This window comes from Uranotaenia lowii, chromosome 2 (genome assembly GCF_029784155.1).
Source record: "Uranotaenia lowii strain MFRU-FL chromosome 2, ASM2978415v1, whole genome shotgun sequence".
Lineage (NCBI taxonomy): Eukaryota > Metazoa > Arthropoda > Insecta > Diptera > Culicidae > Uranotaenia > Uranotaenia lowii.
The window spans coordinates 317130600-317144858 of NC_073692.1; the positions used below are offsets into that span (position 1 = coordinate 317130600).

The window sequence follows — 14259 nt, forward strand, 5'->3', positions numbered from 1 at the left end:
CTTTGCGACGTTTAGCTAGCTCTGAAGTCTTAAATCATTAAATTTTGATCGAAAATTCGAGTTCCTGCCGGACTACTCACTGATTCTCATAACCATAGTTGAAACTTGGAACTTTCTGGTTTTGGTTTCCAAATTCAGAATCTAAATTTAAAGTTTGAATATAATAGTTTGGATATTAAAAAATTAGCTAAATAGCCTTAATTTAACCAAAAAATCAATCGAATTCGATCAGCAGAAGCTAGCCCATGCAACGAATTAACGATAGTAATTCACATTCTTAATTTACGATGACCATAGAAAAAAAATCCGGCTGGTCGTTTAATTATTCGCAAACGTAATCAATGGAAAGGATTCCTGCTGCGGGGTTTGAGTGATTTTAAATATAGCGTTTTTCTTTTTGTCGCATCTGGTTGCATGCGCTTTGCATTACAATCAGGCAGGATCAACGCATCAGCAGCACCAGCAGTTAGTGAAAGTGTTTCAATCAACTACAAGCTGTCATGCGGAGACTCATTTGTGGTCGGGGTTCGGCGTTGACAGACAGATGCTGCTTTTTTCATGAACGCACAAATTCTTCCGGACGACCATGGAGCAGATTGAAATGTAAAATAATTCGTCTTTTTTTTTCAAACTAGATCTAGGAGGGTAGCAAGGATGCTGTGGAAATCATTGGAATTTTTTAAACTAAGTCAGTAATATTATAACAACTTAAGCAGGATAGTAATGTTTTTCAGTCCGCTTTTCTTGATGAACAATAAATTCAATTGACATCCCTGCAGCGTGCCTAGCGAGGTATTGCGTGACTATTTTTCATGCAACATTTTGCGAGGCTCGAGCAGTGATGTCAATTGAATTTATTGTTAATCAATGCTAAAAGACATACCCCTGTTAAACAGCTAATTACTTTTTTTCCTAATAAGATACGAAGTTACGGTCTTCGACAAAGTTGTTAAGCGAAAAATTTCCTACAGGAATTTTATAAATTGGCACAAAAATCATCAGCTGGATTGGTTCCACAGACGAAACAAAAATGATGTTGATTTTTCAGTACAAAATATTCAATTTTCCTATAAAAACCTAAAAGTTCAAATTTACTCATGTAAACGTTACTTAAAAATTCTGCAAAAAATCATGGATGAGTTTTGGACCAAGGCGAAGCTTTTAAGATCCCAGGGTTTGAGAAATTAAAAAATGACCCAAAATCGACTCAGTCTAATGAGGTATCAAAGAAAGAAAGAGCATAAGCCGTAAATATCAGGAATTTTTCGAAAAAGATACAAGGAAAATTTAGTCAGCTTGTTGTGTGTTCTTTATACGGTGGTGTTTTTGTTTTTTTTTGTTTTGGATCTTCGTTTATGTACCGTTCGTTTTGAAAATGTAAGAATATATGGGGTGGATGTTTTCAGTATATTTCATAATTTTTATGACGTTATGTGTTGTTTAAATGTGGCAGCTATCCAACATTCATAGTTTTCCTTGGTTGTCTTCCCTGTCGACGATTCAAACTCCATCAATGTTGAACAGGTGGTTCATAGTTATCTCGTGGTTCAAAAGTGCAGTTTGTTGTTGAAGTTTTGCTATTGGGTAATCCGCTTTTATGCATCCTAGGTTTCACAAGCGGTTTAATTCATCAATTTGGCATCGGTGTTGTGACATTCGCTGTTTTTGCTTCACGCTTGTGAGACCTTTATAGCATGCCTTGCATTTTTCCTCTCCATTTTTTCTTGGATGTCTTCATTTTCATCCTCCTCATAATTTTTCCATGTTCCTTTACATTTGATTTTATTATTGTATCTTTTCATTTTATTATTATAGTTTTTGTCATATGGTGTTTTATCTTTACAATTGGAGATATTGATCCTATTGTTTATTTTTGTTTACATGCTACTCTTGTGTTTTTAGAATCCGAATGCAATGTGTTAATAATTTGTGTTGCAAGGTTTTCGATATTTATAGAGAACGGTAAACATAATTTTCTGTATTTTCATTCTCGTTCATAGCTGATACTTTTATCACATTTTTTATTAATGATTCGGTAGATAAGAAACATAGAGTAGTTATTCAAACTTAGCTGTTTTCGAATAATATTCTTCCTTGAAAATTAAAAGTTTTTAGATTTATGGGACACAAAAATGACGTAGTCTGAAATTTTTTTATGGTTTCACCAGTTTTTTTTTAAATTTACAAAAATATGCGATTTTCACCGTATTAAGAAAAAGGGGTAAGTTGCAATAAACTTTGTTTTTAAAGAAAAATCTTATGAAAATGTTTGAAAATTTATAGTTTTGGGTATATTTGTGACGTCATAACGTTTTTGATATATTTGTTACGTCATAATTGCAGTAATTTTTGGATTTGTTCGATTTTTTTTTCTATCAACAATGTTTTTAAAGAAAAACCATAAGTATACTGCATACATTTAGGGGTAAAAATACTGCAATAAATTTTACTAGCTGAAATCATAAAATTTTATGTTTGGATGGATGAAATTTTGAAATAAACAAAAGCGTGATGCAAAACAATCAGATTCCAGCATATAAAGACGAGATTTAAAAGGTGAATCTTTGATTTGCATTTTTATGCATTTAAGCTTGAACTGGTAACAGGATTATAGAAGTATTTGTTTAAAAAATCTGGTGATTGTCCGAAATTTTTTTTTACACTAAGAGTGTTGGTATACACTCAGAAAAATACTATAATGTATACCATAAGATTGTCTTATGAAGTGGTGCCATAAGAAAAATCATTGAAATTCATAAGATTGTCTTATGAAGCGGATGAATTCTTCAGATGAACACCTGCTTCAATGAGAGGTTGTTGCTTTTCATCAGAGGGTCTAATAAAAACAGAAAATTTCACGTTCAATGAGAAAATGTGAAGATTATTGATGTTTAAAACGTTCAGATAATTTTCTGGGTATAACATTATTCTGCCGCACCCGATCCATTGAACTTATCCTTTTCGCGGGTCAACATGCTGAAAAGTAAACACAAAAGATTGTATTTAAGTAAATAAATAATTTGGACGTTCACAAAAAGTAAACTTACCATTTGGAATAACAAAATCACTTTCAACTTTATGAAAGACTAATGACTCCACAACTGGTTAGCGCTTGGTATGACGAAGCAAAAATGACTGATGGATTGAAAGTGTTCATTATTTTTTCACAATACCGCTTCCTTTATTCTTCATAAGAACTTCGTATGAAAATCGAAAGAATTTCATAAGACTCTTAAAAAAAATTATTTTGGACGCAAAAAATCGGTTCATAAGACATGTTGCATTTACCCGATAAACTTTAACGATATACATCACTTAACGAGAAAACGGGACATCTGGCGACAAAACGGGAAGTATTACTCGATTTGTTTCGAAGTTTTGTCAGAGATGCCAGGTGTCCTGATTATTAAGGGTTTGTCCTGATTTTCTGTTTGTTTTGTTGTTTTATTTAGGATTTTAAGCCTCTTGGGTTTATTCATCCCATACAAACAGTCCCATACATGCAGCAGCCATGATTTTCAAAAAAAAAACTCTCGAATTGTGTTGATTTTTGAAAATTGGTTTTTAAAATGTCTCGAATTATCCTGTTTAAAAAAACATCTTAATAAGGATCGAATTTGTAGTTCAATTTTAAGAACATCGAATCAATGTGCAATAGAATGGTCAATGCCATTTAACGGATGGTAATCTTCGGTTCCGAAGTTCCGATGAATTTTAGAAGGTTGTTTTTCGACATAAACTGCAGTCCAGCCAAGAAGATGCTCACTTTTGTAGCAAATATTAAGGCATTTACAGCACCTGTATTTCGCCTTTTTTTACGCAATCCAGTGATATAAATAAAAAATTCAGATTATTTTCTTCGCAGTGTCCTGATTATTGACAAAACCCCTGGCACCTTTTTTGGACAATCGCAAAAAGTGTAGATCAGGGATGCCATCTAAATAAATTTTCATCACTTTTTTCTTTAGTTCACGTAAAATGATAAAAAAAAAATGATTTAATCTTCAACTTTCATAAGTCAGCACGAAAATCTTTAGTGGCACCAATTCATTCAGCATAGTTATTTTGATATAGATACAAACAATAGTAATCGATAGATGTTTTTTGGCATAAGTAAGAGTGGCGTTTATATAATTTAACAATAATATAGGGAGGAAAAGGCAGCGAGAAAGCAGGGAGGCAGGGAGAAAAGCGGCAATGATTTTCTAATTCCAAGAAAAGTGCCGCAAAAACAAAGGAAAATTTCCTTTTTTTTGTTTAAAATTTTTTGTTTCAAATGCTTCTTTTGAAAAATTTTTGATTCAAAAAACGATTTCATTTGATTCAATGTTATTTACATTTTCCCCAATGTTACTCAGATTTAGATTTGAAAGCATTTATTCATTGAATCATTTTCCATTTATTCCAATTGAAAGAAATATTTTCTGTTGTTTTGAAATTCCTATTAGAAATATCAAATGATAAGAAGAAAGCATTTTAAATCTTTACAAATAAATGAAACACTGGGTCAAAAACTGGTTCACTAAAATCGATTCATTCGGTCCTAATTTTCGTTGACCTGACCGCTGGATTTAGAGTGGCGTCATCTTGTGCAACTTTCACCTAGCTTGAGGCATGCAGGGACTTAAAAAAAACATGCGTCGGTTCTGTATAAATGCAATCATTTATGAAAAAAATCTTCAATATTCACTCTTTAATTAACATACCTCTCATACTGCATCCTGAATACTCCTATCTCTCCCCTGATCCACATTTTCACACGACTAGCCAAACTTGATTCGATTTAGTTTTTATTTAAAGGAATCATTTCTTTAAGGTCAAATGTTTTTTTCTTTGGTTCAAAAAAAGGTTAGTTTATTTCAAAAGAAATAAGCATTTGAACCATTAATTTATAATCAAAGTATTTGTTTAAAATCAAAGTCCAAAAATATTTAGTTCAAAGAATTAATTCTTTCTTTCAAAATAATTTTTTGAAAGAAAAACAAAAATTTTTGATTAAAATAAAATAAATGCATATAGTTTTCCTTCACTGTTGGTTTGCAAACATTTGATGCAAAGTTGAGCATTTTTTTAGCTAAGGCTATTTAATTCAAAATCATTTGATTCGAAAATTAAATGTTCTTATAGCTAAATTTTGAATTCAACTGTGCTATAGTGATGAACAATAAAACACTATTAGAAATTAATCCTGTTACGCAATTTGTGGGTAAATGTTTTCAAAGCATAGACACATTTCCATAAAACTTTTTTTTATAATTTTATTTATTCAAGTTTCCAAAATTTTCATGGTGCAAGAATAGGAATATTTTCAAATCTAATGTTTTGAAATCGTCTTGGTACATCTTCGTACCTAAAAATGATCACATTTTCAAAGGTGATCGGTTTCTAGAGGCGAATCAGCCTGTGGCTGTAAACCTCTCAAATAATGACAAAAAAGGTGATGGGAAGTACCTTTTAGAGAAACATGAGATATCAAAGAAAGAAAGAAAGAACATAGGCCGTAATTATCATAAATTTCTCGAATAATATTGCTTATACATTTATACAATTATTTTTGCGAGTTCAATGGAAGCATGTGAGGTGTCTAAGGTATTACGATAGTAGACGATTGGCAGATAGAATAAAAAACTTTTAATATTCAATCATCCAAAACATTCCTCTTAAGACTAAGAAACTTGGCAATGTCTTTTTTTCAATTTAAAGACGTGCAATTCCCGTTTTTTTTTAAGAATTAGTTTGTTTGATCCAAAGAGTGTAATTTTTCTGTTTGAGGAAATTATTTGGGAACCTATTTCTCTCTCTCAAGTTGAAGAGAAACTTATAATTTTCTATGCAAGCTAAACGATTTGTCCAGCTTCGAATTCCCAACGCCTCTGGGTGTCATTCGATGAAAAACTTACTCTGCTCAACATGCCAGCCAGCATGTGTCCAGCGTCATTTATTGTCGCAAAAATAAATACGATTTTTTTCTGATTTTCAACCGTACAGAATGTGACCACGGAAGGCAGGAAAAAAATATCGACTTCCAACAAATGAACACAAATAATGATCTGACCGAACGGCTAAACGAACGAAGAACGAGAAGAATACATAATTGATTGCTGATGATGATTTCCTCCTATCGGCCAAAACCCCCACGTCTCCCTCTTTCCTATAGTTTTCCTTATGTCAAACCCGAGGATTCTGCATTTGATTCTGATTCCGTTGTTTTGTTTCTGGTATGCTTTCATGATGCGCTGCGTCCTGATGTTGGAATTACTACAACCTGATCGAACAAACGATGGCGAAAAAAAAAATGGACAACGGATTTCACGGACGCGGAACTCATCACCAACTTATTATGCTGATTCGGATGGTCCTTTGGATGGATAATGATTGCACCCCGATTCGATTCGATACGATGTTGTGATACAAAACGATACGTTCGGGCCATCCCTTCCCGATTCTCTGTCAATTATCGTGACCGTACGTGGCGCTGCTCATGATGATGATAAAAACAACCCTCCTGCCATTCGAACAGCCGAAGCAGCAGCAGTTGGAATTAATCACCTGTCTGGCGAATTCGTCGAGCCTGAATGTAACGACCAAACATTGCGACTGCGAGAGCTACAATTGTAAAGATCTGCCGATGACATCATCATCAGCAGCAACAGCATCCGTATCATCTTCTGGCCCATCACCTTTCAACTCGGTCCAGCAGCAGCAACGGTGAGTGTCATTTTCATCTTCATTCTATCGCAATCCTACCAACCAAGTATAAACACAACTGTTTAAGGGCATCGTTGGATTAATTGATTGAAGGCTCATTTACGGCTTCGACGAGCTAACGATTCCTGAATGTAGATAACTTGTGTATAGGTTTAATGTCAGATAAAAGTAAGTGAGCATCGATCATCTCTTAGCTCTTGAATTGTTTTGATTCCGCGTGTCAATCACTTCCTTACTTGAAGTAGGATTACAAAAAAGGTTGAAAAGGAGCTACCTACCCTAATGTTAATATAACGTAATCTTCCTTTTAGAGAAAATATCTATGTAGGTATCACATTGAGAATCAAATCACGTTTTTCTTTTTTTTTAACTTATTGTTCCACTTCTCACTGTCAGCAGAACAACTCCAAAACTTAAAATTTAGTGATATTTAAATAGTGTATTATGTACATCATCAAAACTTTTTAGCTCAAAAATACCAAATTTGCGTATTTTCTTCTGGTGGTGACTGCCTGTAAATCGTACGATGAATATCAGTTTAGCCGCGTTCGAATATTTCAGCCGATTTTTATGTTTTAAGTTGGATTGAGAATCATACTTTTGAAGAATATCATCGAAATATGTGGCCCTCAATGCCAACGGGGTATATTTAAGTAAGGGTGGCAGCCAAATGAGTCATGCGCAATTTTGAAAACCGATCCTGAACATGATGTAGGTTGGCCCCAAAAACAGACCAGTGCAAAATTTCAGTTCAATAGGACTTTATTTAGGGGTGCCTTGCTCAAAGTTTCGGTTTTTTATCCTCAAAATCAGAGGGATTTTTATGCCAAATGAATTAAAAATGTATAAATCATCGGAATCTGGTGTTATCTCGTGATTTTTTTTGTCAAAAATCGACTTGAAAATTTAAAAAATCGCCAAGAAAGGATCAAAAGAATTTCAGAAAATCATAATTTTAATTTTGAAGCCAAATAGAAATGCATGAAACGTCAAGATCTGTTGTTATCTCGAAAAAAAAAAAAGAAAATTTCGTCAAAAATTTGTTCAAAATGCGAACTTATTTGACTTGTCATATTTTAGGTGTTATCTTTAACAAAAATTTTCTAAAAAATAAAGGTCTGTTCTGATGAAAAATTCCTGATTATATTCCTCAGCATGTCTTTTGAGACTCATAGACTGAGTCGATTTGGGGTCATTCAATCCATTCGACTGATAAATATCACTGCTTGTGCTTATCAAAGTATTTCTTGAAAAGTTGTGATGCAATATCTTGCCAGACACAAGCAGTGATGCCAGTTGAATTGATTGATTTTTAATGCCAAAAGATATACCCGTATTCAGGTAATAACTTTTTGTCTTATAACATACGACGTTACGGTCTTAGACAAAGTTGTTCTGCAGAAAATTTCCCTAAAAGAATTTGTGAATTTGAACAAAATCCATAAAAATGGTCGGTACCACGGAATAAACAAAAATGATGTTGATTTTTCAGAACTAAATGTTCAATTTTCCCATACTAACATTAAAGTGAAAATTTATTCATGTAAACGTTACATATTTTTTTTTGTAAAAAACCATGGGTGTGTTTTGAACCAAAACAAAGCTTTTAAGATATTTAAAAATGATCCCAAATCGACTCAGTCTATTGTGCTGATCAATCCAGACAATGATTTAAATTATGATTCAATTTCTATACTAAATAACTATATTCTTCATAGCTTCACAAAGTCTTCATTTTTAATCAAGAACGAATGAAGTAAGTGAAAGCTGAAACATACTGGTATGAAATATTATGCAATTTATAACTATTAATCTTCTATCCACGCTGGTAATTCTCTAAATCTAGTAATTTTAAAACAAAATAATTTGAAATTTACGATATTTATCAATGTAACATTTCCCTGAACTGTATTTTATGAATTTCTAGACTTAAAATTAAGATGAGGATTCGTGTATGGTAGCCTTCTTGTTTCTGTTTAAAAAAAAAAGAAATATTTAAATAGGGTTTTCTAAAAAGGAAAATAAATTTGCACTCCAAATTGAAATGATATACCAAGAAAATGCGATGCTAAGGGATTTTTTTGTATGTTATTTTATAAGGATGTTGAAAACTGTTAACTCAATTGTAAGGAAGTTGAAAACTGTTAAAATCCGACAGGTGATTAAGTTTAAACTACGATATGTCCAAATATGTTGAATTGATTTTCATTGTGCATAATTTATGATAGAAAGCTAACCAATCATTGTATCGAACATCATATAACCGTTCGATTAAATATAAAAATGCACAGTTTCTTTTAAGTTACAGAGGTTTCAAACTGATACGTTCAATGAAAGAGAAATCTTAGCCTGGTTTTTTTTACTGTGGAATCAAGGATCCTCTACCGGCATCAGCAAACAGACCACATTCTTCTTAGAGTTGAAAGAATCCGGACCCTATTTCTCCATTTTTGACCATTCAATTGATTTTTCAATACTTCACCTTCCTTTTTCATGTTGATAAGTATGTCCACAAACTCGTAAGCACCGATATATTTGTTTGTTTTTCAAATATATTCTTGAAGTTTGAAACTATAAAATTTTTCCGATTTTTGGAAAACCGAATAAGTTCCAGAAAGTCTTATTTAGGTCAAACAATTTTTTTTCGAGATAACACCAGATGGAGACGTTTTATGCGTTTCTTAGTAATTTTGTATAAAAATTTATATTTCGATTTTATGCATTTTCTTTTGTCACCCCTTTGGTGATTTTGGAAATTTTCATGTCGATATTTGACAATTTTTTTTATAGTGAGTACACCAAATTTCAACATTTTAAACATTTTTAAGTCATTTGACATCCAAATTAAAATTCCAGTGTTTTCTTTGGTCTTTGGTGATTTTTAATTATAAAAACCCGAAACTTTGAGCGCTTTGAGGCACTCCTAAATCAAGACTGAGTGAGCTGAAGTTTTGCGCAGGTCAGTTTTTTGGGCCAATCTACAAAAAGGATATGTACGGTTTTCAAAAATCGGTCATGAAATTTTTCCCATACATGCATTGCCACCCTAATTTAAGTGCATCAATGCTGTTTTCGGAAAAATGCTCATCAAATTTTTAGTTCTGTCCCTTTATCATACACACTACCAAAAAAATCTGTAAAATTACATCACATATGATGTAAATAAAAAGAAGCATCATATATGACGGAATATTCAGTGCTAGTTGGAAATTACACGCCTGTCAAATTTTGCAACGTGTAAAATAAAAAATGATGTTAAATTTAGCAACGTGTAAAATAAAAATGATGTAAATTATAAAATCACTGAATGTTGGAAGAAAAACTTTCCAATTGGAATTTGTTTTGTTTTATTTATTGTTAATATGATTTAATACTGGAATTTTCACGTCTCTTAATAAAAATAAAACTCATCTATAATCAATATATTAATATGATTCATTTTATTAAGCGGCAAAATTTTTTTTAACACACATTATATTTTATTATTTTTATTTTTTCCACGAAGTACCGGATCTTTGGATCCGTTGAATACCGTGGATCCGCTTTCAGAACCGCATCCCTGCTTCTCGGATTTCTCCGGAAACGATCAACACCGATTAACTTACTCGCGCTCGGGGAAAATACTTTGGCGCACGACTTGACTTAACAGTTTTTGTCACATTTGTCTGGTCCTGTTCTTTACAGTTCATAATTTTACATGACATTATCACGTTCAGTGTATTGTAATATTTCATGTCGTGTAATTTTGTGAAATTTCTAATTCAGTGTTGTTGAGAAATTCGTGTGACCAAAAAAAAAAATTGTAAAATTACATCACATATGATGTAACGAAAAAGAAGCATCACATATGATGGAATTTTCAGTGCGAATTGAATATTACACGTCTGTAATCTTCAACAGACGTGTAAAATTTGAAAGACATGTAACACATTAAGACGTGTAGTATTTAATTTGCACTGAAAATTCCGTCGTATTTTTTTTTTTTTTTTGTTTCGATTATAGTCGTTTTACCATCTTTATGGCATTCGCGACTTTATCAACGATGCAGTTGGCGGATCGTTATTGAAAAACTTACCCGATCCAACTGTGTTCAATGTTTACTCTTGGGCTCGAACTCGCGGACATCGGCTCAGGAGACAACAGACTTGCCAACTGAGCTATATCACAAGCCCTGTTCCGTCGTATGTGATGCTTCTTTTATTTACATCATATGTGATGTAAATTTACATCAAATAATCGCGTTCCGTGTCAAGTAATATTTGTGTCATTAGAATTCAGTGCTGTTAAGGATTCAACCATTTTTATTTTGTAAATTTACATAAATAAATCGCGTTCCATGTCATGTAATAATAAAGGTTTTCAATTTCAGTGTCGTTAAGGATTCAGATTTTTTTTTCTGTGTATATGTTTGAAAATAGATAACTTTTTCTGTTGGACAACTAACTGCAATTTAGAAATTACTTAGCAAATTAAAAATGCCAATGATATTTTGGAAAATTTGCAAAACCTGCAAATCCGTAAAACATACAAGAGAAAAATGAAAGAAAATTACTCGAAATTTAAAATTATCATTGAATCACATCAGCAGTGTTAAAATCGTATCTAAGAATTAAATTAAACACAAATATATGTCTATTTGGATATTTAAAAAAAAAATCGTCTTTGAACACAAATTCTGAAATCTCTTTGATAATGAGAAAATTTAGTTTTTATTTCATTGAGCAAAGTATTTGGATAAACCCGGGCAAAATCCGGGAAGTTTTATACACAGTCTGGGCATCCCGGCCCGATTTGACTTATCACAAACTCTTAATTGGATTTATGAGCAAGCCTAGATATATAAAAATATCTAGAATTCATTATTCAAAGCAAAAAGCGATACTTGTTAGCATTCTCCTGTGTAGATCAGTGGAAGATTCACGGATACACCTAAGATGTTTTAATGAAACCATAAGATTTAGATGATTGTATAGCTTTTTCTACGTTACTTTTGGATATTTTTTATTTATTTATTTCCAAATTTGGCATATCTATTATTGTATAAATTTCAAAAATAACTTAAAAATTAGCTCAACTATTCGGTGAGCCGAGTATTCGGATTAGCGCAACGACGAGTATTTTTTTTTGTATGGAAATTTGTCTGGGAAACTAAATTGACCATCAAAAAATCATCAAAGATGTACTGAAAGTTAAAAAAAAATTTGAGGCCTTTGGAGTCTAGCAGTATAAGTACCTACCTAAATAAACGCTTATTTTGAGGTAGGGGAGATGAGGGCATAACGAGCACCCAGGGCATAATGAGCACTCCTTTTTTCTACATAAGTACGTATTTTCTTAAACATATTTTCATAAGGATTTGTTTCGTTTTACCTCTAGTATTAATTTTTCACCAACAAAGAAATATCCTTTTCATCTTTACAGAAATATTAAATAATAACCAGCTGGGTTCTAAAGTGACGAAAATATTATAATTTTTGAGCACCACCAAATAAGCTTTTATGACCTTTCAATCATCTTGATCTGAAATGTACGCACTGCAACATGATCTACACATTGTTTCTCAATTTTCAACATCGTAAAATTTTTCACATTAATCAATTTTAAAACGCTTTTTTACTTTAATTTGTTTACTAGAGGCGAACAGAGCACTATCAATGAAGGCATAATGAGCATTTTCTGTCGAGGAATATAGCAGCGAATTCAACTCGATGAAGTCAACTGAGCTACAGCTTAGCTTGTTTCGTCTGTCGATTTGGCCTATTGGTAAGGTGTCGGAGAGGTAATCAGCAAACACGAGTTCGATTCCTGTTCGAGGGGATTTTTTTTTTGCACATACCATTCATGATTGATTTTTTTTTTATTATTACATTTTACGGCTAATAGCATCAAAGCATCATCCATCAAACAAAACACCAGAAACATAATGTATGTATGAGCATGTGTTAATTCTTTGCATTCTACAAACAGACCTAGATTATTTTGTTATTGCTTTGTTTGATAAATCTTTGCCTCACCGTTTAGTGCAATCATGATCATGAATGATAAATGAAAAAAAAATCACCTCGACCAGGAATCGAACTCGAGCCTACTGATTACCTCTCGGACATCCAACCAATAGGCCAAATCGTCAGGTGATACCAATAGGCCAAATCGTCAGGTGATACATGTTAAGCTGTAGCTCTTTTACTCAGTTAACTTCATCGAGTAGAGTTCGCTGCTAGATTCCCCGGCAGAAAACGCTCATTATGCCTTCATTAATGGTGATTATACTGCCTCGGGGGGTTTCTCATTATGCCTCTATAGTGACTGGTTTTCAGCTTTCGGCAAAAAATTTTAAAATGCATTTTAAAACGTTTTTATCTACTTTTTCAAGTTTCATCCAATTAGGCAATAGACTATTTGAGTGTCTGAACACGAAACCATGATGTAATTCACATATTACAGCTGTTCTCGATGGTTAAATAAGCGTTTTCCTTAAGGTGGCCTTTATGCCCCCATCTCCCCTAACACGTTGTAACATTTTTGTGCTTTGTTTTCCATATATTCTTCGAAACTTTTTTTTTCTAACGTAAAAGTATGTAAATAAGCTTTAAACATCTGAAAAAATCACCAAATATACATAGTTTGAAATATGAAGAAGCGTTTGGCATTATTAACTCAAAATTGATCAGTTTTGTACTCATGCCTCTTTGGCTCTGAGGGCCTTATTTTGGGTTATAAATTGTTTCTCGATTCTTGCGACGCATTTCATGTGAACAAACCAGAAGTCTTAGTTGTAACTCAGAAAAAACTGATGTTCTTACAAAAAAAAAATTAAATATATTTTTTTAATTTTAGCGTCTTTGACTGCCAATTTGAATGCTGGTAAACCATAGGCTGAAATTAAAATATCGCAAAAAGCAGTTTTGCATTGCCAATGCATGAATTTATAGAATTCTGGCAAAAACAATACTTTTTATTGGGTACAGAATTTTTGTTTTGTAATGATTATAAGTTTGTTCATAATAAGCTCATGTCAGCTCAAACTTACGCCAAAAACAATAGTTAATGCAAAGCGATAGTTAAAAAGCAGGAGTCTAGAGCTTATTTGAATTTTCTAGATGTATTATTTTGCAAAAAATTCTTCTTCATACCAATTACCAATCGTCCAAATCATTTCATATTTTAAGTCAGAGGTGAGCAATTTGAAATAATTTCGACGGGCCGATAGATATCACTTACTAACTCAAGATATCACTTACTCAAGATATCACTTACTAACAATTTGTAAAGATTCATGGATAGTTATAGAGAAGTATTAAAATTAAACATAATTCTTTTATGATAACAAATGTTTTTTCGAATAAAAATAGAAAAAAGGAAGGAAAAACGAACTCGCATATAATTTATTTTAAATGTTTGAAAAAATATTTAACACGAAATTTCAAATGTAAAGCAGACAAAATACAGCTGAAATAGATATGATACATCACTAAATATTAGTTAGTTTTTAAGGAAATTTGTTGATTGATTTTTACCTTTTTTTGCAAACATCTGTTCTTCCAAACAGAA

General features: G+C 32.4%; 1 protein-coding gene across 5 annotated transcripts in view; it reads left to right on the forward strand.

Annotated features, from left to right (window-relative positions):
• LOC129744692 (uncharacterized) overlaps positions 1 to 14259 on the forward strand; it is a 292192-nt gene that overhangs the window by 144241 nt on the left and 133692 nt on the right. For all 5 annotated transcript variants that reach the window (XM_055737336.1, XM_055737337.1, XM_055737338.1 and 2 more), the window contains exon 3: positions 6521 to 6708. In XM_055737336.1, the coding sequence (XP_055593311.1) occupies positions 6521 to 6708 (188 nt within the window). The remainder of the gene's footprint in view (positions 1 to 6520; positions 6709 to 14259) is intronic.